At 55.2% G+C, this 24,693-nt stretch overlaps 10 protein-coding genes across 10 annotated transcripts; 1 reads left to right on the top strand and 9 right to left on the bottom strand.

Moving 5' to 3' along the window:
* Positions 1-337: 337 nt before the first annotated feature.
* Positions 338-2,696, bottom strand: CC84DRAFT_883459 (uncharacterized protein). Its single transcript, XM_018187773.1, has 3 exons — positions 2,218-2,696; positions 1,564-2,167; positions 338-1,516 (listed from the first exon to the last, which is right to left on the bottom strand). The coding sequence occupies exons 1-3, from the start codon at positions 2,402-2,404 to the stop codon at positions 418-420; spliced, it is 1,890 nt and encodes a 629-aa protein (XP_018034387.1). The 5' UTR covers positions 2,405-2,696; the 3' UTR covers positions 338-417.
* A 2,025-nt stretch (positions 2,697-4,721) lies between these two features.
* Positions 4,722-6,642, bottom strand: CC84DRAFT_1188523 (splicing factor, CC1-like protein; the record flags this gene model as incomplete). The annotated part of the gene is made up of 4 exons (XM_018180994.1): positions 4,722-4,989; positions 5,040-5,507; positions 5,556-5,876; positions 5,921-6,642. 4 exons carry the CDS (start codon positions 6,640-6,642, stop codon positions 4,722-4,724), a joined length of 1,779 nt encoding a protein of 592 aa, XP_018034386.1.
* A 583-nt stretch (positions 6,643-7,225) lies between these two features.
* On the bottom strand, positions 7,226-8,440 carry CC84DRAFT_1095138 (Inositolphosphorylceramide-B hydroxylase; the record flags this gene model as incomplete). Its single annotated transcript, XM_018174602.1, has 2 exons — positions 7,226-7,628; positions 7,680-8,440. 2 exons carry the CDS (start codon positions 8,438-8,440, stop codon positions 7,226-7,228), a joined length of 1,164 nt encoding a protein of 387 aa, XP_018034385.1.
* Positions 8,441-9,447: 1,007 nt separating this feature from the next.
* On the top strand, positions 9,448-10,345 carry CC84DRAFT_879235 (uncharacterized protein). Its single transcript, XM_018187769.1, has one exon. It carries the CDS (start codon positions 9,726-9,728, stop codon positions 10,209-10,211), a length of 486 nt encoding a protein of 161 aa, XP_018034384.1. The 5' UTR covers positions 9,448-9,725; the 3' UTR covers positions 10,212-10,345.
* Positions 10,346-11,160, bottom strand: CC84DRAFT_882114 (uncharacterized protein). The gene has a single exon (XM_018187772.1). The coding sequence runs from the start codon at positions 10,913-10,915 to the stop codon at positions 10,481-10,483; it is 435 nt and encodes a 144-aa protein (XP_018034383.1). The 5' UTR covers positions 10,916-11,160; the 3' UTR covers positions 10,346-10,480.
* A 632-nt stretch (positions 11,161-11,792) lies between these two features.
* Positions 11,793-14,782, bottom strand: CC84DRAFT_882112 (uncharacterized protein). Its single transcript, XM_018187771.1, has 3 exons — positions 14,263-14,782; positions 13,104-14,214; positions 11,793-13,052 (listed from the first exon to the last, which is right to left on the bottom strand). The coding sequence occupies exons 1-3, from the start codon at positions 14,502-14,504 to the stop codon at positions 12,024-12,026; spliced, it is 2,382 nt and encodes a 793-aa protein (XP_018034382.1). The 5' UTR covers positions 14,505-14,782; the 3' UTR covers positions 11,793-12,023.
* Positions 14,783-15,551: 769 nt separating this feature from the next.
* CC84DRAFT_879101 (glycoside hydrolase) lies at positions 15,552-18,925 on the bottom strand. Its single transcript, XM_018187768.1, has 6 exons — positions 18,425-18,925; positions 17,407-18,354; positions 17,029-17,341; positions 16,852-16,969; positions 16,560-16,795; positions 15,552-16,495 (listed from the first exon to the last, which is right to left on the bottom strand). Exons 1-6 carry the CDS (start codon positions 18,559-18,561, stop codon positions 15,731-15,733), a joined length of 2,517 nt encoding a protein of 838 aa, XP_018034381.1. The 5' UTR covers positions 18,562-18,925; the 3' UTR covers positions 15,552-15,730.
* A 607-nt stretch (positions 18,926-19,532) lies between these two features.
* On the bottom strand, positions 19,533-21,567 carry CC84DRAFT_879414 (Osmotin, thaumatin-like protein). The gene is made up of 3 exons (XM_018187770.1): positions 20,691-21,567; positions 20,074-20,605; positions 19,533-20,022 (listed from the first exon to the last, which is right to left on the bottom strand). Exons 1-3 carry the CDS (start codon positions 21,114-21,116, stop codon positions 19,724-19,726), a joined length of 1,257 nt encoding a protein of 418 aa, XP_018034380.1. The 5' UTR covers positions 21,117-21,567; the 3' UTR covers positions 19,533-19,723.
* An 18-nt stretch (positions 21,568-21,585) lies between these two features.
* Positions 21,586-22,931, bottom strand: CC84DRAFT_1123676 (uncharacterized protein). Its single transcript, XM_018175662.1, has 3 exons — positions 22,459-22,931; positions 22,181-22,410; positions 21,586-22,127 (listed from the first exon to the last, which is right to left on the bottom strand). The coding sequence occupies exons 1-3, from the start codon at positions 22,759-22,761 to the stop codon at positions 21,806-21,808; spliced, it is 855 nt and encodes a 284-aa protein (XP_018034379.1). The 5' UTR covers positions 22,762-22,931; the 3' UTR covers positions 21,586-21,805.
* A 670-nt stretch (positions 22,932-23,601) lies between these two features.
* Positions 23,602-24,677, bottom strand: CC84DRAFT_1166149 (uncharacterized protein). The gene has a single exon (XM_018178887.1). It carries the CDS (start codon positions 24,554-24,556, stop codon positions 24,005-24,007), a length of 552 nt encoding a protein of 183 aa, XP_018034378.1. The 5' UTR covers positions 24,557-24,677; the 3' UTR covers positions 23,602-24,004.
* Between the last annotated feature and the right edge of the window lie 16 nt (positions 24,678-24,693).

The raw sequence follows: 24,693 nt of genomic DNA, 5'->3' as shown, positions 1-24,693 counted from the left end.
AGGCATAATGAGAAATTAATGAACAGCCAATGAACAAATAACAACTAGTATTTATACATTCAGCCAAGATTAATCTAAGCACAATGACTCTGCATGTAAGTATGTGTGTACACCCTCGTATCACTCACACCCCATCCTATCTCAAGCCTATCTACCATCGCCGGGTATCTGTGAGGAATGAAAAATCTATCGTAAAGAGTGGCGCCGTGGACTTTACCTTCCGCGCCGGGAAGTCCTATACCCAAGCCGACCCATGAGGGTATCCATCATAAAGAGCGTAATCCGCAGCCGTCGGCGGGAACTTTTGTAGCAAAGAAAAAAATCAAACAGAACAAAGTATTAGAAGATAACCACCATGGCGGGGAAAGAGTGACTCCAGTGGGACCCAAAACTCGAAGCAAAACAAGAAAAATCAATTCAAGGGATTTCAAAATGCGTCTGCAGCCCCGGCGTACTGGGCACTCTCGCGTGCTTGCTTCGCTTAAACGAGTGCATCGGCTTGATGGCGCTGTTGCCCAGCGTGCTCATGCGCGCGTCATAGCTCTTCTTGCGGCGCTGGGCGAAGTACACGGGCATGATCTTCATGCGTACCGCGCTCTCGACGAGGTGCACGCTGAACTCTGTGCGGGCTGGCGACGCCGGAGACGGCATACCGGGAGACGCCAGAGGCGCGAGGGACGGGCTGTGACCGTGTGACGGGGTGGTGGGTGTCTTGGGCGTTGAAGTTGAGGTGGAGCCTGGGGTGGGCGGCACGTTGAGTGATTCAGAGGTGGGCGTGGGTGTGGTGTCGATGAAGCCGCCGTCAAGACTATGTCTTACTTCCTCGAGGCTTTGCCGTATCTCCTCGAGCGCAGCAGTGTGGCGCGAGGTGTACGACAGGTGGGAAATGCGGCGCTCGAAGGGGGCGTAATTCTGCAGGGCGCCCTCTGCTTTCTTAGCGAGCGCGGCGGTCTTCTCCTCGGGGACGTAGCGGGGGGAGAGGGACGACTGGTTGGCGAGCTGTTCTGGGGTAGGGCGCACGGGTATGCTGAAGTTGAGGCGGGGGCCTTTAGGCTCGAGCCGTGTTGGGGGGAGTTGAAAGGATGTGCGTGGTATGGAGGGTTTGACGGGGAGGGAGAGCGTGCGGAAGGGGCCGCGGGGGCGGTCTTCGCTTTGGGTGCCGCGGGTGCCTTGGGCGGGACCGGGAGTCACGCGGACGCTGGCTCGGTTGGGCTTTTGGGGGCTGACGAAGCCGGTGGGGAGTATGGGAGAGCCGTTGGGAGGAGTAGGCGGCGTGATCTTGGGGGATCCCTTGGGTGGAGTGGGTGGTGTGATGACTGGCGATCCCCAGCCGTGCTTCTGTTCGGGGGTGCACGGTTTACTGCTTGAGAAGCTGGATGTAGGGCTGAAGAGGTCCTTTTCGGTCTTGTAACTCTTGATCGCAGGCCTGACGGTCTTCGTACCGCGGATGTACTGGACAAGGCGAGGGAAAGCTGTGCAACAAGCCATGTACATGATAGCAGTGATCTCGGCGAGCCTGCAACAGTTAAAATACACACGGATGTCGTGCAGAGATATACTTACGACCACATGTGGACTGGCCAGATTGTCTGCGTGTAGTTGCGGTTCTTATCAACCTGGACACCAAATGCCAATCTGCAGACACTGGCAATGCATGCAAAGCTGCCAATGCTGAACACAACCGCTACCATAGTCTGACGCCTCCCGCTCAGCTGTAGTCTGCTAATACCCCAAACTGCGAAAAGCAAGACGAGGACATCGGAAGCCACGTTGACTGTGCTAGAAACAACGATAAGGTTGTTCTGAGGAATGCACCGGCCCGACACCGTAGGATCCAGGATCTTCGCCCGCGGCGTGCAGGCAAAGACATTCGTGAAGAACATGACGGTGTAGCAGAAAGCATTGACATAGGCCAAGGCGCGAACACTCCAGAAAATCATCCGCTGCTTATTGCCAGAGAACATGCGATCGACTTGCACGAGGATAGAAACCTTCGCAGCGAGCATGATCGGTGCGTATACAATGTCGAGGATATTTGAGTAGAGGAGTGCATTCTTGACGGCGTCGGCGGAGAGGAGGGTTACATGTTGGCCCAGACCAGCATGTGAGGCAATGAACATGAGTGCAATGAAAACAACGAAGCACAAGCCCGCAAGAATGGTGGCAACTGCAGGGCCGAATTAGCATGCTAGAACCGACTCGAACCATTACACTTACAATCATCTATTTGTAGCCGTCGCATATCCACCATTGTAATAAATGTCCTCACGGCCACAGCCACTGTCGTCAAGAAGAGGCATATCGTGGCCGCGGCAACGAAATCTGAAGGAATGTGGAAGGAGGCATCAGCCTGCCTTGTGCTCAACTCTGAGCGTTGCTCAGCAAGAAGGAGTGTTGCCGGCATCTTTCTCTAGTCCAATCAAAGCAAACGAATGCCTAAAGGAAATAATGAAAGACTGGGAACAAGAAGAGAGGAACGAGATGGATTGAACGAGATCGCGTGTCTCTCCAGAAAGAAAGCGCGGTGACGTGGATCATGGTGTCTTCTTGTAAGTTTTCTATACGCGGCATGGCACTACCATGTTCTCTTGGCTGGTGGTGGTGCATTCCCGAAGGAAGAGTGACAGGTACCCGAGTGCCTGTCAGCTCGCTTGAGGGAGGCGCGGCTGTTGTTGGCGGACGTTGCAGTGTGAACACGTTCATTCCTTGCGCGTAATTTCACTGCGATCGCATTTCTATCTCTTTGTGAGACAGACGCAGGCAGCAACTTCGATACATACCTTGAGTTTACGAAATCTGGTTCTTCATAGTCTCGAGGTCTCCAGATTCTCCAAGTTTACGGGAGGCGGCGTGTGGTGAGATAATTGCCCTAAGAGGCATAGCCGCCTCAATCGGTTGCCGACCACCGTGCAGGCGTACTGATTTTGTTACAGGTCTAAGAACAGTGCCTTTGTCGGATACACAGCCAATAGAATAGCTAGACTTGCATCAGCACAGCGAGGCTGAGGCTACGGACTTCGGTGCATAGTGCTGTATTGAAGTAGTCGCGTGTTGCACGGTGGTGCAGCGCGCTCGATTCGCGTTCGCGATATAGAAAGCTGGCGCAATACTGGGCGCCCGGTCCTCACTTCGTTGTGCATGCGGGTCTGTGGTACGATCTGAGGCGTTGGGGGTGCGACAAATCGTGCGAGCCTGGAATGGGGTGCGGTCGTGTGGTGTGGAGGTCAGACGGCCCCAGGGTTTCAGAGATGCACCCTGCCACCTGTACTGACTTAGTAAGACAGAGCCAGCATGGTAACATTTCGATATCGATCAAACGAGTGAATGTATATAATATATATTGTGTATGAGCTAGTACATATCTCCCCAGGTCTGCTATCGACTCGCTCGCGTCTTGCAAATTCCAGTCATTCTCGACTGATGATTACGAGGATCTGCTGCGCATGCAATACGATATGTACGCCCCTCCTCAAATTAACGTGTAAGTGCCCTTGGCGCTTTTTATCTATGTAAGCATTTCGGAAAGCTGAGGGCTTCCCAATGCAGAACTAGCTTTACGGCGACTGCTCGTTTGAGCTGGTATAGTCGTGATATAGTGGCATCTCCAAACGTGACGCCTCTTCATTGGGAGGATGACGTTGAGAAATATAACGCGTTGAAGCCTCAACGCAGGCTGTGCCGTCTTGGCTTGCCATTGTATGAGGCTGACATTGGAACCACCAGATGCAGAGGGCGAGTGTCTGGGCATACGTTGCTAGCCAAGGGGACAGCAAAGTTTCATACAATCCTATATTTGATCAGCAAGCTTCAATGTAGAATGTGGGAACCCGTAGACGCCCAGGAAATGTCTTGATCGGATAGGGGTCTTTGATTCTACACGCGGCGTGGTAAATGATCGTCAGGAGGCATTGCGTGCGGCGTTGATGAGGCACAAGCTGGTTTTGAACGAAACATAGGTAGAAAGATCAACCCTGTAAGATTAGCAGACAGGATGGGATGATGCTGCTGCTGTCTAAAGTTAGCAGCGACGGGCGTGATGAAAAGGACAATCAGAACTCTCAGCATCCAGAATGGTGCAGAGATAAACACAAGAGGCAAATCCTATTGTAACGTCAGGAGGCATGTTTCGAACGGGGTCTTACAAACCACACGGCCACATAGAGTCACGATGTCCTGACCAATGCCTAGAAGTGATCGATCAAATTGTGCTGGCACGAGCGCTGTACAAGCCGCCAAGCCACAAGTCCTAAGACTATTAGCAACCACTGAATCCGCCGCCTTTGTCCTTAAATTTTGCCGTTGCTTTTCAAGGCAGTCAGTCGTGCGCGAGTATCCTACTGAGAACAGGTAAGATCTGACCGCAAGGTCCACCGCGCGACGTACCAAGGCCATGAAAACTTTTATCCTCAAAACAGATCGGCGTCGGTCATGGTCGCGGTCGCTGGATTTTCTTCAGCCTCAGATGGGTCGGTCAACCTGTCAAGAAGCCAGCGAGTCCTTCCACGCAGAAAGAAAAAGATCCAAGCACTCCAAAACGCCATGTCCGAAAAGCCATCACTCCGTACCGCCCAAACATTTCCTTAGCACCCCTTGTTCCCTGAAACTCCTGAAGATATGACACCTTGGCAAATCCGCACCGAAAGCAAAGAAAACACGCTCTTACCGTCAGAGTCCATGGGGGTCTTAGGGTCCGCCGCGTAAAGTCCTGGGCAAGCACGCTCTCAGAAGTTGGCAGCCGCGCCGTACAGCGAGTTGTAGACCTTGTCCACAACATACGATGCACGGATGACACGATAGTTGAAGGTCCTGCCGTTCAGACCCTGCAAAGCCTTCTCGCCACCGCTGACCGAGTCAAACTTGACGAAAACCTCTCCGTCAGAGTTGGCGTCAACAGCGATATGCACCACCTTGCCATACTTCTTGTCACATTCGACCTTGATCTCGGTTTCAAGGTCCTTAGCCCAGTTCGCGCCGTACTTAGATAATTCCCTGCACATTTATTAGCTCGATTCCTTGAGAGCCAGGTCAAAGTCACTTACTCATCGGCGTCGAAGACGTTCTGAATCTTGATGCACTTCGAAGGAGCAATCGTGTTCTCAACTGGGGCACGGGCTTTGGCCGTTGGACGGTCGTCCTTCTTGGTCGGAATGTCGACCTCGTTGCGGGCGAGGTTCATCATTAGCTTGTTGCGGTCGACCTGCTTGAAGTTGACGCCTGCCATATCAGTGTCGTCAAGTGCCGAAGCACCGCTGATCCCGCGATCGTCACGGCCATGAGCCCGGTCAAAGACCCCGCCTGAGCCGCCGGCGTACGCACCACGGCCTCCGGCACCACTGAAAGCAGAGCCTTGGTAAGCAGCTGCCTGGGTTGGGAAATTACGGAGGAGATGGGCGGTTGACTCCGGGGTGAATTTGTCGTTGCCCAAGCCAACGCGGATCTGACGACCAGCGAGCTCGAAGCCATTCATCTCTGTAAGAGCCTTCTTCGCATCATTCGGGTCAACAAATCTAGAGGACTGTTAGCGATAGGATCGACTTTAGAGAGGGGGTACTTACTGGACGAATCCGTAACCCTTGGAGCGAGTTGGGTTCTGTTCATCACGCTGCAAGGTCACTTGCTCCAACTCTCCAAAAGGTAGGAAGATCTCCTTCAAATCCTCTTCGGTCACGCTGAAGTGAATGTTGCCGACGTAGAGACGGTGGAATGGGGCACCGTTGGTGGCGCTCGCAGCTCCGCCCTCGCCGGTCGTGCGTGATGCGCGGTTCTTCTCTGCCTCGGTAAGTTGAGCGATGATCGGTACGCCCTTCAACTTCTGGCCGGTTAGCTCAAGGGCCTTTGGGACAGACTCTTCGCTCTTGAACTCGACATATCCAACGCTGAACATGTTAGCAGGATTCTCAATAAAGGAAGTAGTACATACCCTTTAGAGCGACCAGTTACTCTGTCCTTGACGATCTGTGCCTCGACAACAGGGCCGACGGCTTCGAAGAAAGCTTTGAGGTGGCGCGTTTCAGCGCGCTGTGAGATCTGCTGCACAAAAATGGTTCGCTTATCGCGATCGTCTTCAGTTGGCTCTGGGGTGGGAGTGCGACGCCGGCCGCTGCCACGACGGTCGTCAGTGTCGCGGTCGCGGCGTGCCGGTCCAGAAGAGCGGTCACGATAACGATCCTCGCGACGGTCGCCTCGGTCACGACGGGGAGAACGCGAACGTCCACCTCGACCGCCACCGCTGTAGTAATCGCCGCCGCGGTCTCCACGGTCGCGGCCGCGACCTCCACGGTATCGGTCGCGCGAGCTGCTCCTATGGGAAGAGTACCTAGCACGGTCTTCGTCTGTGTCAGCATCCTTGCTCTTGCTAGACCGTGGTCGGCTTCCATCTCTTCGCCGGCGCTCACGGCTGTGGCGCCGCTCCCCATTTGACTCACGAGTTGTGTAGCGGTCTCGGGATCGGTCTCGATCGCGGCCATGGCGACGGCTGTCACGATGATCGCGATCACCGTAATAGCGGTCGCCGCGGTCGGAGCGGTCGCTGCGGGTACGGCGCTCGTCGTCGTTGTGGTCGCCAGTATCCGACTTGGCCTTGCGCTTCTGCTCGTCCTCGAGCTCCTTGGCGACGTTGTCGAGAAAGTTCTCTACCTCCATGGCGTTCGACGTCTGCGGGCGCGGAGTGTCGTCCTTGTTTCTAACCGGTGACTGCTTGAGGAAGGACTCCGATTGCTGCACGCGCATGCGAACAGCCGCGGGTCAAGTGTGTGTATGAGTGTGCACAGGGGGATGTGTACAAGGGAAGTTGCTCGTGGCAAGTACGCATTCGAATTACCTCTTACGAAGTACGACAGCAGCTGCGGCGAGGGCGGCGATTGGCTGTCTGTCGTTGGCGGTGTTACGAGCACGGCTGCAGAGTTCACGAGCGTGGTGTTGTTGGCGTGGGTGAGAGGTGCGGAGCAAGAGGGCAGCTTTTGAAGAAGGCAGGAGCGCACGGGCCGCCTCGGGTGCGGTCACGTTATCAGCGCGCGTCAGCCAGCAGCGGCGTGAAGACGACTTCTAGCGCGAAGTACATGAATTCGATTTGCGGTAAAGCGGGTTAAATCGACATCCCTTCCATGATAGGTTTGGGGGGTCCATATTACATTATAAAGTCTATAGACAGACGTGCCGCGCACAGAATGAGAATCGAACAAACCAACGCCTATCCAATGCTGCGTTATCTACATTTACGTTATCCTCAATTGGTCTTGACAACCTTTGGGGGTGCCATGTCTAGCTCAGTGCCGAACACACGGTCCCAGAACCGACTGCTCACACCAAAGCCATTCTGGTAGTCCGCAAAGTGGTGTGCCAGGTGATACTTCTTCAGCTCGCGCCAGTAGGCCGGCAGGTTGCGGTGGTGAAGGAAGTAGTGCGTCATGTCGTAGCATATGTATCCGAACACACCACCGGCGTACGCGGTGAGTGCGGCGTGCCAATTCCAGAAGATGATGAAGTGGGCGACCTTCCAGAAAGGTGCAGCGAGGGCGGCGAAGAGCGTGGGCGGCATGACAAGGCGGTACTTGTCCATGGGAAGGTAATGGTGGATGCCGTGAAGCAGGAAGTGTATCGTTAGCGCTGCGCGATTGTCCGGAAGATAGCTGAGAATCGTTAGTATGCGCATTATTTCAAGTTGACGGCGCAGGACTCACTAGTCCAAGTGGAACAGGAACCTATGCAGAGTGTACTCCAAGAGCGTCCAGAAAGCCAAGCCGAACAGCCAATACCCCGCGGTCGGCATGCCACCCAGCTCTGAATATCCATACGCGGTACACGCAATCACTGGAGGAAGCCACACCGTTGGGACTACCCACCACGGGGTAAGGCTCAGCGGTTCCAGAAAATTTCCAAACAGCGGCGCTGAGTCTCCACCCCTGTAGTGTCTTGGTCGATGTACTTGCTCCAGGTAGAAGTCCTTCGAGAAGCCGCCGAACCACACCTGCATCAAGAGTGGCTTCGAAAGGTCGAGGAATTTGTGCTGTTTGTAGTCCCTGTCGGGATCGGTATCTTTTGATAAGTCCTCAGCTCCCGACATGCCTGTCGCAACGTACAGTGGTCGCTGGGCGGCGAGTTCGGCTTGGCCCTCCTTCGACGGCGGGAGGGGTACGATTTCAGCAGGCTTGCTGCTCTTGGTGGCGCCATTTAGTATGGGTTCCGTGGGCATGAAGCCGACCAAGCTCTCGTCGAGGATCTCGTATGCGGCCTCGGAGTGTGTATGCGACACCTCGTCCTTCAAGATTGCGGTTACATCCTTCCCGCCATATTCCAGTACGAGATCGCCGCCACCCGGGTGGTCGTCGAGGAAGTCGGTGACGTCGTATACTTTTTCGCCAATGGTGACATAGCAGCTCTTGCTGGTGTTATGCGCCTGCACCTCGGCGGGAGGAATGGTAGGCAACGTGCGGCCGGGCATTGTGACCGACTCGGGGGTACACGTGGCGGGTACGGGATTTGTAGGTCTAGAGTCGGTCTGCAACGAGGGAAATTCTTTGCTTCAATTCTAGGTGTCGAGTGTCGCAGGAGAACGCGGAGCAATGAAGGTGGCGGTCAATGTACTACCTGGCGGGAGGCAAAAGACAACGGGGGATCGCGGCGGAAGGCTCGGATGGGGCAGTGGACCGAGCTTTGGTTTCGCACTCGATTTCTCGGGCAGTCCACGCACGAAAGGGATTAAAGAGCGAAATACTCGGACTGCAGGGCGTGCAAGAGGACCGACGAGGGGTGGTCAAGAATGCTCAGGAGAGTATGTACCGCACGCACGGCCACAAAAAGCTAGCCTAGCGAGGTCGATCACACCTATCTCACCAGCAAATCGTGAGACCTCTCGCCACCCGCGCCTGTCCCCCGGCATCCGCGCTCGGCGACTCGGTCTTCTAGGAATTAAATCAGCTGTGAAAGGGGCTGGCTTTATCGATAAGACCTTTGTTACAAACCTGGCTGCTCATCGGAAAGTCGCCGAACCTGAGATATTCCAACTAAACCCCACGCAGACGTGCAGTAATGCCACCCAGCTACGGGCCTTTCTTGTCCAAATACATGTACAATTGGCGCTGCGTGTGAGGCCCCATAGAGCCGATGACGGAATACATGAAGGTGCTGTTGCGCACACAGGCTCCCGCTATGAAGCAAACAGAGGTGTCTAAGCACTCACGCAGATCGACTGAAGAGCCGTCATTTTGTTCTAGAAACGGCTCTCTGTATACTGAGGATGAATGTATCAAGCCCTGGTTCCCGTCCAGGGAGGTCCAACCTGACCAGCAACTTCACAAGATTGTTGAGCAAACAAAAAAAAAGCAAAGATTACAAATAGCACGAAAAGTCCTCTGATATAGCATAAGCTTCGTTATTGCAAGAAACCAGTGCCAAAAGCCACGAGCATGCCTGAAAACTGCTCGAGGCACGGTTGCTGATCAATTGTCCCGGCAGGCACGTATGCACAAGAGCTCCTGTACGTACCGTCTACGGCGAGAGTCACGCTAGCTAAACAGGCAGCATTGCTCACAGCGCGAACGCTCACTCAAGTCCCTATTTCCTTCGACTCTGTTCCACGGTTCGCAGCGACCCGCAGCATCTCATTCTCGGTTTCGCATTCACCACACTCCTGCACGCACTCACAAAATACCAACCCGCTGCAGGCTTTTATTTCCTCTTCGCAGAAATCGTATCTGCAGGACACCTTGTAAAGAGTACCTACATACATGTCCAGAAAAGGCTTAATCCCGCAAGCACGCATGGCATCATTTCTTCCACCTATTCAAGAGCACTATTCGCATGCACGACCGTTTTCAGCACCTGGCCCCTCCTTCCTATTCCATCCCATGCCGTCACCTCTCACTCCCAATTCACTCAGTGACCGTGTCTGCACATCACCTGAAACCCGGTCCATGGTTACGTGTAGCCAGCCACGGCCATCTTTCCTCTTCGGAAGCATGCATTCCCGATGCAGAACTCATCCTTCGTCACTGACCACACCAATGCCAGTTCCGCATCTACAATACCTCACCCCCTCGTATCTGACCACTCAGTCGGGCCGATCAGTTCTCGCATTTACTGTGCAGGATTTCTCCCCATCGTCGGTCCGACTCACTTGCCTACATCGTTCTTTATTGACTTTCCGCCCGCGCACACCGATCACTGTGTTCCCGCTCGGCAGAAAAGCCACGACGCAACTTCGCTGCTCATAAACCCGAGTGCAGATGGTTTGCAGGCGAATGGAATGCTGGCTGGCGAGTTGGGAGAATGACAACCTGCACTCCAACCTGTAGGCTGGCTGACTGCGTACAAGGTAGTCGGGTAAACACCACGCCACAAAACCATAACCAGGAATACGAATACGAGAGGCTTTAGCAACGGCTGGGATGCGAACCACACCACACAACCCCTACCTCGTGTGTCGTCACTGGCTGGCACGTCGCACACGCCCTACCACAACGTGCAGTGCTATCTTTGTCATTCATCCTACCGACATCAAGGTAGACGACTTCCACACCTGATTTATCCAGACGACCCAAAGATTCCCTTGCCGACTCCTGCACATAGGCGTAAAAAAAAAACCAAAAAGGCCCTCCACAATGTTGGGTAATCCAGCCAACCGCTTTTGCACGCATGCAGGTCGAGATGCGAACCACACCGCAAAATGTGCCTTGCCAGGATATTTTGCCATTGGTCGGTTGAAACGTCGTACAAACCGCACGTCAGCAACGTTCGCGCCTACACGTTCTATGTTCGTCGCTCCATAGCGATAATGCCTGTCTATAGCAACGAGCAGGACAACCTCATGCAACTCATACGAACAGAGCATGCTCGTTCTATGAACGACGACCACCGACCACCACCAAGCACCGCCAACAACAGGTGCGGAGGTCATGGCAAAAAGCGCTGAGCCCATGCACCCCAGCCGCCTGTGTATGCACGCACTCTGTGTGTTTCTACCCGCCCAAATCCTTGCGAACCAGATCCCATCTCGCAGGAAGATGCTTCGTGATCCCAGGTATGCCTCTGCGGGCTATTTCGGTCTATTGTCTTCTTCCTACCGACATGTACGCATGCAGCCGTACACGCTGTGCATGCCTTCGATTCACACCGCTCAGCACACTCACACTTTTCACGTACAATGGCCAGCTCCTCTACGCAAGGAGAACAGCAACTTTGTCTAAACTCTTAACAGCAGTTACAGCGACATTTGCGTACGCAATGCAGGCACTGTAGATCAAGCCCCGCATAGGCTGTATGTACCCGTGGATCGCGACCGCTTAACGCTATGTACCTTCGCTCGTTCCCAAGCGCATCTATGTAGACTACTCGTGTATGTACGTCTCTCCGCCCCCTGCAAACCAGACCAGGCTACACAAGGCCCGATTAGGATCAACCCGATCCGATCACCTCGCAAAGAAAAGCCTTCTTCCTTCCCAAAGAGACCCATGGTATAGATGCCAACGTGCCGTGTCGTATCGTACAAGTACAGAAGGAAACCAAAACAAAACAGGACAAGACAAGCACATAGCCATGAATGCAGCGCACGACGAGAAACGCATGTATGCTCCCCAATGCAATGTAGGTGGGAAAACCAAAAAGACGCAAGAACAACAGTACCCCTCCCCTCCCCCCTTCCAAAGGAAGAAAAAGTCCGTCCGTCCCAGTGTACGTATGTGTGTGTGCGCTGTGTATGTCTCGCCCCAAGCGGAAGGACCAGATGTCGAATGCCCGCAACTGGCGGGCGTGCTGCGGAGCACTGCGCTTGGCTGCGCGTGTTCTCTTCCCTTCCGCCGAGGGCCCCAATGATCGCGAGCACGCCCACGTCCGCCCGCCGCGATCGATGCGCTGCGAGTCCCGAGTGATCCTCCCGAAATCTGACGTTTGTCTCGCGCGTTGCCGCCCCCAGCGGCCGGTCCCGCGACTCCACTCTGGCTCTACCCTCACCGATTGCCTCGCCATGTCGTGTACGTATGTCCTCGTGCATTGCTCGCCTATGGCGGTCGATTCGAGCAGCCTTCCCTTCAATTCCCCTGCATCCAGCACGGCGCGCCCGTATCCTGCGCCGCCCCCTGCCACACATCGTAGTCAGCCGCCATGCCTACGCCGAACGGCGCCTCGAGCATGTCCGGCAGGTTTGTGTCCCAGACCATGTCGTCCCAGAAGCCGCTAAGGGTGCCGTCGCCGAGGGTACTGGCGTTGACGCTGGGGTCGCGCACCCAACCGCCGCCGCCCATGGTATCCGGGTTGAGCGCGAAGCCGTAGTCTGGGACGGGGACACCCGGGGCGCCGCCGTACGCGAAGCCTGCTGCGTGGTGGCTGTGGCCCAGGGCCTGCACCTGCAGATGGTCTTGTGCGAACGGGGGGATACCGTTCTGGTTGTGCAGCGCCTGCGCTGAGAATTGCGACTGCATCTTGTACGCGTTGTAGAGCCTGCTGACGGCATCGAGGCTGCGCTTGGCGGCGATGCTCCAGGGTTTGCTACGCGCGAAAAATTCGAGCGCCGTTTCGATGCTCGCGCACCACCGTGCCGTCTCCTCGGGCACGCTCGCATCGCTGAAGAGGCTGACCAGGGGCACCATGCACGCCTGGAAGGTGAACCAGACGGCGTTCCAGCCTGAGATGAGGTCCGGGCAGCACTCGGCTGAGATGTCGTCGATGGTCTTGGCCGCGACGATACGGCACTTACTGACGATTACTTTTTCCTCCGCGGAGAGGGCGTGGAGCGGGCAGCGACGGAGGGCGGAGACAAGCAGGGCCGGGCGGTGCAGCACTATACGGAGATTCTGGAAGCGCCACTTCATGACGAGGCGGACGCGGCGGAGGAAGTCTGGGCAGGATTCGTTTGGGTTCGAGAGAATGGGGGGCAGCTCGTCATGCCATTTGATGATTTCGGCGTCGTAGGCGGCTGTCTCTGTGTGCGAGAGGAGTGGTGACTCGACGAGGCGGTCTTGGATCTTTGTGGCTATGGTACAGAATTCGGAGGCATGGATCAGCGGTAGTACTTTGAGATATTCGAGGTACTGTGGGCTGTTCGGTTGCGGGAGGATACCCTATTGAATCTTTAGTAACTGTCCGTTTGAGTATATGGTACACAATCATACTGAGTTATTGGCCGTACCAGGCCGCAACACCGTGATGGACGGTCCCATGCGCCCCAGAGATGGCCGCCCAGTGGTAGTCGACGCCCAAGCATCAAGACAGAATAGACTCCACCATATACGCCTTCGGTTTTCAGGTGACACTGTGTCTCCATCGCCATGTCCCAGGACGTTGAGCAAGTGGTTGTTGTCGTGCGCTGATCTATCCGAGTACTCCCTATGTAGCCCCAGCGCCGTTGCCATCCGAAGTACCCCGCCCATGAGCGAATGTGCTTCGTTCGGTCGGTTCAGATAATGCATGTAGTACCCACTCATGATCGCGAGTGCTTGCAGGACCTCTAGATTGCCGCTGCCAAAAGATTCGAACGAAAGATGCCGCCGCGATCGATTGAAGTAGACATAGTGAGCCTCATTGCTCGCTGTCGAAGATGCTAACGATCCCAAGGCGAAGACGATGTTGAGCAGTGCTAGCCATGGTGCGTCTCTCCGGTCACCTAGCAGGTAGTTGGACCAAAATTTTCGCTCTTCAATCATGGGAAAGAACGGGTGCACACGCTCGAAATAGCTCTCAATCAAGGCCTGCCCCTGAGCTGGTGGAGGCAAAGCGTCTGGCCTGTTGTCTGCGAGCTCCGGGGCGGGAGAATTGGCTCTACTGGGCAGGACCGTCTCGTGGTTGCTCTGGAAAATCAGGGGTCGTGCATGGGGCGCACATCGCACGATGACTTTGAGCGCTGCTGTAATGGATGAAATCCCCACGTAGGAGGAGAGTCTGTCAACCGATAAAGAGAGCCCGTTCACGTCGTCAGAGACCCCTTGCACGCGGAGCTGGTGCTTCCGGGCTTCGTCCCAAAACGGGTCCTGGGGAGGAGCCTGCTCGAGTGCCTCGAGGCTTTCGGCTCCGCCTGAGCCGTGGCTGAGCTCCGAGATGGAGTGGTTCTCCACGGTCGGGGAGGGAGTCGTCTGCGCGGCACCTGGAGACGACAAGGCCAGCTCCAACAGCTCTTCGCGCGGCATCGAGACAAGAGATTCAATCTGGTCCAGAGACTTGGAAGGGTACAGTTTGGTGAGGATGGTCTTGTACTGCTCGATGTTGGTCGAGAGTTTGTCGACCAGTCTGTCTCTTTCAGCCCGCGTACTTGGTCAATGGGTCAAGACAACTCACTTCCGGCTGGGAATCACCCTCTGTGCAGGCTTCGAGTACCCGCATGCCTCGGGATGCTGGTACCACTGACACTGGCCGCATGGCTGGGTGCCATCACAGCGGATCTTCCGCCGCCTACACTCGACACAGGCGTTGCTCGTGGATATCCGGCGCGAGCCTGTGCTCCGGGTGGGCTTGCCTGCCACGCTGTCCTCGGCGCTGGGAGAGCGCATGCCGGTGGATGACTGGAAAGTGTGGAACATGTCGTCTCACAGGCCTTGTAGCGGGGCCGGGAATGGATGTAGCATAGGCACTGGTGGTCCAGAGGAGCCGACGCGTGGACGGGCAATGGCCGGTGGACGAGGGCAGGGCAGCCCTGAGATGGAGAAGGGCCAAGGGAGGAGGATAGAAGGGGAGAGGCGGCGGTAGGATGCTATGTATAACAGCGGCGGGCCCTTGACGCAGCCGCAGGCTTGCTCGGGGTCGTTCAGGCGCTGCAGAACCGCTACCGGGCAGGCCCGTTGTCGACTGCCATGGCTCGAGGCACTCGGTCTGCGTGCGTCGAGCGTGCGATGCTAAAGTAGTCGAGGCATTAGCCCCCGCATTATAGGCCTGCGGGTGCCAGGATCTGGGGGGAGCCGCCGCGCTGGTGGGCGTCGCAACTGCGCTGTTGGCCGCATTGGGCGCGCGGCACGCAGGCCATGGGCAGGCGTCCACGGGGCATGGGCAGTACATTGCCATGGCCACCCGGCCGTGGGCCATGGGATTGCGCGGGCAGGGCAGCGTTCGAGAAGGCTTCCACCGCCCGGCCGTGGGCGCGCTACTGCCCGCGCGTCGCACACGGATCGTCCCTTCCCCATGCGCCTGCCATGGCATAACGGAAGGCGCACCCGTCGCGCCTGCCTGGCTGCCAGGCGGGCGCGGGAAGGGGCGATCGTAGGGCAGTTGGCATTGCGGGCGCCGGCAGCCGACTCATTAGGGATTCCAGCGGCCGGGTACGACTATGCGCCGTCTGCCCACTTCCACCAGACACCACGCGCGCCCGCCCTCTATCAGCATATGCGCCCGCACCTGTTAATCTGCACTCACTCAGGCGCCTGAGCGCCTGGCCTCTCACACGACCCTCTTTCATTTCCTTGCTAGCCACCTCGCCGACAGCCTATAATGGCCTCACATATACCCTGCCCAATATCCTTTGGCAAAAGTGCCCGACAGCACCCCAGCACCCCGGTCTTATAGCGCAATCCGCAAGCCATCCGCCAACGACAGGCCTGCTCCCGGTTCGCATCACCGTTGCAAGTCCACCATCCCGTCTCTCCACCCACGCCTGCCCCAAGCCAGACTCTGCATCGGCGTTGCATTGCCGCGACGTGCACGCCCTGTGCAACCGTCCGTCAGCCAACGTGCACTCTCTCCACCTCAACCTTCCTGCCCCAGCCCCGCCTAGCCAGCGATGCGGCAATGCCTTTGACCATCTGCTGAGACGGCATCAACTCTGGCCCAGATACCTCCACTTCAGATGCGCATCACCTTCCCCGAGCCCCCTCACCTGGATCGTCTGTTCGTCGCCCGGCACTACGTCGATGGCACTGTCGTGTACCAACACCCCTGCCCTTTCCTCGAACACTAGCCCTTTTGTAGGCTTTGATGCCCTGACCACAATCCTGTCACCCTGGGCTGTGACCTCGACGCCACGGCCGTCAAAGTCAAGGTACTTGAGCGGCTGCGGCCAGTCGACGTCGCGGGACACAATGTCTCCGTCGACCCAGATCCTGGCTGCCAGGACATGAGGCTCTTCCTTCACATTGTCGATCGACCCTGACAGCACATCGGTGGTGCCGTTCGCCACTAGCTTGATGTCCTGCTTGACTATCTTTTCCTTAATCTCCTCGCCGGTCGCGACCGAGATGAATCGAAGCTCAACAGTTGCAGTCAGTTCAGTGGGCTGGTTGCTGGCCACCCACACCTCGTACTCGCTGGTCTTCGGTACGCGGGCATGAACCACGCTCCAGTCAAAGTGTGCCCGCCTGACAGCCACTGCAACTGGTGCCAAGACTCGTCTCATGGCGTAGTATGCAGGCTTCTTACGCAGGAAGTAGTCGATAATCGACCATGATGTAACAGGCCAGCAGTCGTTCAACTGCCACACCAATGCGCCGCCGCAGTAGCGCTGTTGACCCCACTGCTTTCGCCAGCCACGGTATCCGAACATCAAGGCCTCGGCTTGGGATAGTTGCGTCAGATGGATAAATGACTACCATGCCCTTAGTCTTAATACCCATATTATTATTAACAACTTTGCGAATATCAGCACTTACTTCTAAATCAGTCTTCGTTCTGAAATTCTCCACCAAGTACGTCGCAATCCTTCGTTCGTGGCCGTCGGCTTTATTGTGGAAGTCGAGCATATGCGACTGTGGATACAGTTGCTTCGGGTCTGTGCAGTAGTACTTGATAGTGTCAATATGAGGAAAAGCCTCCATCCCGAACTCGCTGTTGAACCGCCCGCCCAGCGTGTCGAAGATTTGATACTTTTCTTGGGTGCCATGCCATACTGATGCAACCGTTAGCGCCCTCTTCCGCATTCCTGGTCAGAGGTACATCTCTCACCGTTCCACTGGTGCATATCGCCAACAGTTTTATTGGAGGTACGCAGGCCATCTCCCCAAGGGCTGCCAGGGTGGTACGGCACATGCGGGCTTTCGGCGGCAACGACATCGGGCAGGAGCTGTCCGATCCTTCGTCAGGATTTCGATCAAACTCTATTTGAGGAGCGCGCGCGCTTACCTTTTCGTAGATGTATCTGGCAGGGAAGTCCGTCTTGAGCCAGCTCTCCGGATCTTTGTCTTCGTAATTATACGTGAGACCGAATGACTCTTGCACCTGGTAATCTTCGTTGTTGCCGGCGTAGATGACGATGGAAGGGTGGTGACGCAGCCGGGCGACATTAGCCACGCACTCTTTTTCGATCGATCGAAGGATGGTGGGGAAGGCAGGGTAATTTCCACAGCCGAACATGAAGTCCTGCCAGACCAAAATTCCGAGCTCATCGCAAAGTTCGTAAAATATGTCTTCCTCCCAGATGCCTCCACCCCAGATACTGGCATAGTGTTAGCGTAGTGCAATCATTGCGCCATTGCAGAATCTCAATTTGGTTGTGCGTACCGTATCATGACTTGATAGCCGTCAACCATCGTCTCGAGCCATTTGCGATACGTCTCCTCGTCAACCCGGGGTGTGAAAGAATCGGCTGGGATCCAATCGGAGCCACCGCAGAACACATCGACACCATTGATCCTGAAGAAGAAGGTCTTCCCAACAGAATCTGGCTCTTGAACCAGCTCCCCTCTACGGAAGCCGGTCCGCCGGGTCGCTTGATGTAAAGTGACACCGTCAGCTGATACAGTCGCAGTGACCGTGTACAGCGGTTGATCTCCATACCCATGGGGGTACCAAAGCCGGACATCGCCAACTTTGAACTCGACTTGGGCCACACCATCCCGGACGTCTGCAGAGCTCTGAAAAACCAAGTCTTCGCCGTTGCGTACTTCGAACATCACTTTCTGGCCCGAAGTTCCCTCCAGAATAGCCTTGAGGGATCCAGTAGCGGTTTTGAGACTGTCGTCGAGCGCATAGTCAATACGGAGATCCTTGACCCTTGACTGGTAAGTTTCTAGTCGAATAGGTCGCCATGGGCCGCAAGTGTTGAGCATCGGTCCCCAGTCCCAGCCCCAGTGGTACTGCGCTTTTCGCACTGCCAATCGAGACATGTCGCCGTTGAATCCAACCCAAGTGTGCTCAGGGTGAGCTTCTTTAATCTTGATGGCTTCCAATCTGGCCGAAGCGAAGTCGATCTCAAGAGTGTTGGCCGAGCCTTGCTTCAACTTGTTGGTAATATCCACGCGATGAGGGACGAACATGTTGTCGCTTTCAAGGATGACTTCGCCATTGAGCTTGACTGTTGCGAACGTGTCCAGGCCGTCGAAGACCAATACCGTCACAGAACCATCATGCGGCGTCTTCACGTCCGGCAGCTGCACTTTGTATGTCCAGGTCTTGTCTGCCACCCACTCAGCTTCGAGCTCGTTGAAGCCCAGAAAGGGGTCAGGTATCCTATGCAGAGACGCGTGTTAGTCAATGCCATGAAGCACACTTCCAAATACCAGGACACGTGACGACGTACTTGGCGTTATCAATAAGATCCAGGTGCACATTGGTTGGGACTCTCTTGACGGGCAGCCAGGCGTCCTCGGATATATCGCCGGCTTGTTTGAACGTCCAACTATTCGTTAATTTGTGTACACTCATTGCTCGAGCCATGATGCTACTCGGCCTCTGCGGGGGCTATACGCGGCTCAAGATGGTGCGGAAGAAGGACGTCGGGCTAATTTAGGTCGGGTAGAAGTGTGCCTGGAGCAGTCTCTCTCCTCTACATATAGCGCAATTCGAATCGTCGCCGACGCGGCACAGGAAGGCGCTCGTCAGATACCCGCCGGTCCCATTCAGAGTCGTTCGCTGCTCCATAGAGACATTCTGTACCACTGTGGAGCAGTAGCAGTGCTACTTTACCCAATGTAAGCTGTCGCAGCGTCAAGGTCCGTGTCGAATCAGGTATAGCGACTAAGCGAATGCAGCGTGGTCGGAAAATTAGGAACAGGCCAGCCGCGTGAGGTAGAATTGCACGCCGCTGTAGCCGTTCAAATGCCGTGGTTGCCTTGCAGAGTACGGGATAATTTTCTCCGTGACGATTGTAGCTTGGGTGGAGAAGTGTGCGGCTGTCGAGCCAGCTCGATGGGTCGAAGTGGGACGGGCCGATCTGTGGGTGGAGGAAAGCACAAGATGCATATCGGCAGCAGCCTTCCGATGCTAAATTCCAACCAAACTCATCGAAGACGGACGAACATCTTCTCTACCACCACAGATTGCGGCACCTTTATCATATTATATACTCATGTATGCCTCTGTGATGACCTGGCTCGTACAAGCACAGTCTCCCTTCGATCCGCGGAACCACCCCCACGCGGGATGTCAAAATCACAGACTGTGTATCAAGGCAAAATCCTGCGACTACTCCAGCGTTCGCATTTTGATAAGGGTTGAACTAAGGTGCTCCCAAATGAGACGATGGTAGTCTCACCGTCAGTCCGTGGTATCTTGCGCTCATTCCATTCGTCCAAAGAGGATGCTCTGCGACGCCGCGCTACTGTACATTGATTGAACATGAAGCGGGAAGCACCTGGTCACTGCATGCTGCACGTATACGCATGCGCGCTGCATTGTCCCGCTGTCCCCACGGACACTATCTTACGTATGACCACAGCTGAGCTTTCCCAATCCGTAGGACTCCGCGTGGAAACGAGTGGCTCAATCAGGATGGATGGAAGTACGTTGTATTCGAGGCAAAAAGGGTATCTCAAGCTATTTAACAACGAGCAATAGGAAATTGGCCTACGCATCAGCTCGCGGAAATAACATTTGGCACTCAACAAAAAGCCGCATATGCAAGAACACCTGCAGCCAATGCAGGAGTAACCATAAGAACGGGATTCTCCAAAAGGATACTCCGCGCCACCCCGCTCCGCTTGAGGGGTGCGTGCTTTTTTCGATGCATTGGCATAGCTAGGTCTCTCCTGTCGTTCGAAACATGTCCCTGCTGGGCCAGCTGCAGCATCTTGTCGGACTCCGTCGCCAAGATATTGGTAGAACGCGCGCCAGGGCAGAAAACGACCTCGAATCCAGCACCGGACGGGATGATGAAAGTTGAGGTCTGATCGTCGAAAGCTGTACAGCCGCATCAGAACAATTTTAAATAAGGAATGCAGAGGAACTCACCATAGCTGTAGGCATCGGGGCACACGGCTTTCACGTTTTTTGAATAGTCGCTCGGTTTGCAAGCACTCGGCGAGTTGTATTTCCCTGTACAACAGTCTTCTGGCTTGTTATTTTTCGCACATGCAGAATAGCAAGGATTGAATGCCGGTCTTTCAATATTATCATCAGGATACGGATACACACCGTCTCCGGGCTTATCGGGAGGGCTTTGCTGCAGATCCCAGGGGCACCATCTCGATACTTGCTTGTCATTAACTTTCTGCTCGAAAGGAAGCGGGTACGAGCTATTTGTCCGGAGGAAGTTTGGGTGGTCGCCGTAGGGGTCGTAGCCTTGCTGCGCCAAAAGGCCTACGGTTCCTTGACAAGATGGGTTCGTGAGGTTCGGAGGGATATCATCAAGACTGACGTTCTGGAGTGGCTGCAGGACGATCGCAATCGGAATGTTGTATCCGTCGACGAGTGATATGTCGTAGTACGTGTGACCGTCTCCAGCATCGAGTGTAAATTCTGCGAGAGAGACTGGAACGTCACCCTACATGCCATTAGTCCATACACGCCCGGCCTGATTGATTCTGCGCTGTGCAGTTGTAGGGCCTGGAAGGTTTGGGAGAACTTACCCCGACCCTACAATTCACTATACCATTACAATCGCCCGAGCCACACGCCTTCGCTCCGCCATCCTTCGGCCTCGTGCCATCATCATTGAACGAGCAGTTGGTCCTTCCCCACACCCGACCCTGCCAGTCTTCCGAGACCGTTTGATTATACGACTTTCCCGGGTCGAGCTTGAACCCGTTCTCTTTTGGACCTTCTCCAGATTGAGTGGATATGCCGGGATATATGACTTCTGGGCATTTGTTTGTAACTAGCAAAGGCGTCATAGGCTCTTTGCGGCGATCGAGCTTGCGAGGTGCCTTCCGGCTCATGTGGTGCGCTCCTTCAGCGATAGGTGATGACGAGAGAGCGAGGAATACTGTGTATATGCGAAGAACGAAGAGTAATGGTGAAGCTGGAACATGCCCCGGGTCCCGGGAGGGAAACATCGTCCTGGCCGCTAGGAGGAATGTGCTATCAAGGATAAATATGAATTATGGCGGGAACGCGACGAGAGCAAAGGATAGCAGCCAGTACAGATGTGATATGGAGGAGTATAGAGTGCGCGTTGAGAGCGAGCGATATGAGGACCAAGTGTTACTGGGTGAGAAGTCTGGTGAGGTGAGGTGGTGAGTATAACAGCACACGTCGTGCCGCGTTCCCAATGAGAGAAACAAGGAAACAAGGAAACCACATCGCTGCGCCTGGCTCATTGTGCCGATCTTACCAAGGCGAGGAAGTTGCGATGCGATCCTGGAATCTGGTAGCGGAGTGACGCCATAGCTGTACCTGCCAAGCGCCGCAAAGCCAGGGTCAAACGGCCACGCTGCACCAATCACTGGCATCAACCTTAAGATTGTCGAAACATCAACTATGCATTCAGCATGGCAGGCTGAGTCAGAGTACGAGCATAAGAGTGCTATTTGATTTCTGATTCGTTATGTAATTAGTGCCTGACCTGTGACAGCGTTACTGCACCGCCACCTGTTTTAGACATTCAAGAGATGAAGAAGAATATGTAACGACGCCCCTTTCGGCGTCTTACTAAAGCCAGCTCAGTTCAACAACAGCAATAATGGTATCACAGACAAGCACCGTCGCCCACTCCGCTTCTCTCCGCCCCAGTCTAGAGCCCTTCTCACAACAGCAGGATAGCCGCGACAGCTCCCAAGGCCAGGCCAAAAAGAGATTGCGAGCCGAATGTGCTGGAGGCAGCGTTGGTAGTTTGCTGGGCCGGTGCGCTCGAATCGGTGCTGGTAGCTCCTGTGCCTGCGCCAGCTCCCGCACCGCCGGCACCGCCTGCAGCAGACGAGGACTGAGCAGCGCCGCCGCCGTTGTTAGTGCCGGTTCCGCTGCCGGATTGTGTTCCAGAGCCAGGAGCTTGTCCGGGGCTGAGGTTCTCGGTTGCGCTGGCGGCGAGAGCCTTGAATGCAGACATGGTCTTGTTACCCGTCTCAGCGCTATAAAGAGAGATCAGCAACTAGGTTTGTAGTCGGTGGACTGGAATACTTACGCGTTGATTGCACCAACCATACCACCTTGGCAGTGCTTCGCTTGCGAGCAGTAGAACCAGATAGGCTTGGTGTCCATAACACGGATGGTGTAAGTGAGGACCTGGGAGGTTGCGCCAACGGAAGCGTTGGTTGGCATGAATCCGGAGAAGAAGGCAGTAGTCATGTTGGGCATGACGTTTTGGATCGGTACACACGGCTTATCGAAGGTAGACTGGACTACGGAGTGGTTCTACGCGGGATGTTAGAGCAGTCTATCGTAGAGTCATTATGAACATACCTTGGGGTGGAATTGGAACTGCACCAAATCGCCGGGTGCCGCCTTCACGTTTTCGGGAGAGAAGGTTATCGATCCATTTGGTCCTCCGACTTGAATGACATGCGTCGCGATGTTTCCTGCCGATGCGCCACTTGTTGCGGCTGCCGACGCGGCTGCGTTCGGTGCTGCGCTGCGTGTCTCTGAAGCCGCAATAGCTGAGGTTGAAGATGTTGCCAATCCCGCTGAGATTGCCTCTCCTGAGTGGGTAGTGGCAGCTGCGAGCCCGAGAAGGGCAGATGCGATGATGCTTTTCGAGAAGTACATGATTGCTGTGTTGGTCTTCGATGTCAAAGAGTGTTCTTGATTACTAGAGGCGTGTGGCTGAAGAGAACGGTATAATGGCGACTAGCGCTCAAAGCTGGACTGGCCAGAAATTACGAAGTGAATGAAGAGAAAGACGGAAGGAAAGGCAGTAACAGAGTATGAAGCAGTTGGGTCCAGAATGCAGCCTGAGAAGGCTACATACTGTTCTTAAGGCATGAAGAGGACTCTCGGAACGCGGGTTAGTGTGTTTTGTCCAGGCATGTTCATGGCGGTTAGCATGCTTCCGACACATGACATGCGTGTCTGCGACATGTCAGAACCTGTTCGTGCTTCAGCCACTTCTTCGGCTGTTACAGGTCTTAATCCCTACCGTTGGTGTCGTGAAGCGAGCTGCCCCACAACTTTGGAATGACAGCTCAAGCTGTGCAGTGAAATATTGATCGATGCCAAAGAGTGAATCGCGAAGACATTCATGATTCTTCTGTCCATTGCGTTCGCTGCGTTGTGCTGTAGAAATCGCAGATTTGTGTTGTTCTGTGCAAGGCTGCGATAGGTTGGGCGCGAAGCACTCCCTGTTCGAGATGCGTTTGAGGTTGCCTCAGCCGCGACCTCGTCACATGTTGCCCAGAGCGGAACCCAAAAATTGCCCGGGAGCGTCGTTCGCGGGCCAGGTCTAGTTTTGGGAATTTCAGGATTTCATGCCGTGCGCAATCTCCCAGGCTACCATTGCAGCCGCAGAGTTGTTTTCAAACGGTTAGCCACCCATGCCGCAAACACTCAAGACTTGGGCAGACCTTCAATCTCTCCAGACGTGTTTCGTAAAGCAATTTGTTTCCATTCCCAGCCTGAACTCGACGGTGAGAGTACGTACTGCTAATATAGACCGCTAATGCCGTTAAATGTAGGCTGGTATCAGCCAGTCCTGCCACTTCTTGCCCAGTGTTCATCGTCGACTTGAGTTCGTTCCGGGGCGTGTTGTCCGATCAGTCGTTCCCATGGTGCGTGTTGAACTTCGACGAGTGATGTCACGTTCTCGAACGACTGTGCTTGTACCATAGATAGGTATCCAACACGGTATCGGCCTGCCTCGCAATTGCTCCAAATCTCAAGAGCATGCCTGATCTATGTGCCATGATCCTCCCTTCTACAGGCCGCCTTCCATGCTTAGTGTCTTTGAGTACCCCTGGTTTGATGTCATTACAAGGATTTCCGCGATTTGGTAGCCTCAACCCATCAAATGCGCTCAGAAGTCGAGCAAGAGCTCGGGCACAAGTTTCTCCAGATCCTCCACCTGCAAGAACCGGCTCCCTGGACCTCCTCCATTTCTAGCCGCCCTTTCGCGCTCATCCTTCGCCCTCGCAATGGCTTCGCGAACGAATATGCTCATGTAGCTTCCGAACAAGTTCATGGCACCCTTCTGTATCTGAGTGCCCTCATCTTGGAAGTTGTGATGCAGTAGTCTCACCAAGAGAGGTGCGGGTATTGGCGGCGTAGACAGATCCAGCGCGGCGGGCTGTTGTGGACGGAGTTCGTCATCAAGCGCATCTTCCATTAAGGCGTCAATATCGGAGGGCAAGTCGTCGAATTCGTCTTCTTGCTCTTCGTCGGATGACAGGATGGTCGTCGCTGGCTGGAAACCGGAGCGGCTAGCTGAGGATTTCACGGGTGCAGGTCGCGTCGTGGTGGCCTTGGGCGCGCCTCTGGCTGTGGATGCAGAATTAGCTGGCTTAATGGGCCGCGGAGGATTGAAGGAGGGCCCTTTACGGCGCGCTGTTGGGGCTGCTTTGGGAGGCATTCTGCGAAAGTGTGTGGAGGTGGCAGTGTGGTGTTGTGATGCGGGGCTGGGCGCGACGTACAGGGCAGGCGCGCCAGTGCGAACACGACATCACATGACCTGCACCGCGCCCGCGTCCCCACAGTCTGGCCAGACCA

This window comes from Paraphaeosphaeria sporulosa (assembly GCF_001642045.1).
Source record: "Paraphaeosphaeria sporulosa strain AP3s5-JAC2a unplaced genomic scaffold CC84scaffold_7, whole genome shotgun sequence".
Lineage (NCBI taxonomy): Eukaryota > Fungi > Ascomycota > Dothideomycetes > Pleosporales > Didymosphaeriaceae > Paraphaeosphaeria > Paraphaeosphaeria sporulosa.
Note: the sequence above shows the minus strand (reverse complement) of the source record. Positions and strands in the feature narration are given on the sequence as shown.

Bases quoted from the DNA above. Each gene is read 5' to 3' on its own strand.
- CC84DRAFT_883459 (XM_018187773.1), bottom strand. From the start codon at position 2,404: ATGCCGGCAACACTCCTTCTTGCTGAGCAACGCTCAGAGTTGAGCACA. The intron at 2,168-2,217 runs GTAAGTGTAATG...TCGGCCCTGCAG, and splicing joins ACGGCTACAAATAGATGATT to TTGCCACCATTCTTGCGGGC. The intron at 1,517-1,563 runs GTAAGTATATCT...TAACTGTTGCAG, and splicing joins TGGCCAGTCCACATGTGGTC to GCTCGCCGAGATCACTGCTA.
- CC84DRAFT_1166149 (XM_018178887.1), bottom strand. From the start codon at position 24,556: ATGCCTCCCAAAGCAGCCCCAACAGCGCGCCGTAAAGGGCCCTCCTTC.
- CC84DRAFT_1123676 (XM_018175662.1), bottom strand. From the start codon at position 22,761: ATGTACTTCTCGAAAAGCATCATCGCATCTGCCCTTCTCGGGCTCGCA. The intron at 22,411-22,458 runs GTATGTTCATAA...CATCCCGCGTAG, and splicing joins AGTTCCAATTCCACCCCAAG to AACCACTCCGTAGTCCAGTC. The intron at 22,128-22,180 runs GTAAGTATTCCA...CTCTCTTTATAG, and splicing joins ATGGTTGGTGCAATCAACGC to CGCTGAGACGGGTAACAAGA.
- CC84DRAFT_879235 (XM_018187769.1), top strand. From the start codon at position 9,726: ATGTCCAGAAAAGGCTTAATCCCGCAAGCACGCATGGCATCATTTCTT.
- CC84DRAFT_879101 (XM_018187768.1), bottom strand. From the start codon at position 18,561: ATGGCTCGAGCAATGAGTGTACACAAATTAACGAATAGTTGGACGTTC. The intron at 18,355-18,424 runs GTACGTCGTCAC...GTCTCTGCATAG, and splicing joins GATCTTATTGATAACGCCAA to GATACCTGACCCCTTTCTGG. The intron at 16,970-17,028 runs GTAAGCGCGCGC...AGGATCGGACAG, and splicing joins CCAGATACATCTACGAAAAG to CTCCTGCCCGATGTCGTTGC.
- CC84DRAFT_882112 (XM_018187771.1), bottom strand. From the start codon at position 14,504: ATGTTCCACACTTTCCAGTCATCCACCGGCATGCGCTCTCCCAGCGCC. The intron at 14,215-14,262 runs GTGAGTTGTCTT...TGAAAGAGACAG, and splicing joins AGGGTGATTCCCAGCCGGAA to ACTGGTCGACAAACTCTCGA. The intron at 13,053-13,103 runs GTATGATTGTGT...AAGATTCAATAG, and splicing joins CTGGTACGGCCAATAACTCA to GGTATCCTCCCGCAACCGAA.
- CC84DRAFT_882114 (XM_018187772.1), bottom strand. From the start codon at position 10,915: ATGGGCTCAGCGCTTTTTGCCATGACCTCCGCACCTGTTGTTGGCGGT.
- CC84DRAFT_879414 (XM_018187770.1), bottom strand. From the start codon at position 21,116: ATGTTTCCCTCCCGGGACCCGGGGCATGTTCCAGCTTCACCATTACTC. The intron at 20,606-20,690 runs GTAAGTTCTCCC...AATGGCATGTAG, and splicing joins TAGTGAATTGTAGGGTCGGG to GGTGACGTTCCAGTCTCTCT. The intron at 20,023-20,073 runs GTGAGTTCCTCT...GCGGCTGTACAG, and splicing joins CCCCGATGCCTACAGCTATG to CTTTCGACGATCAGACCTCA.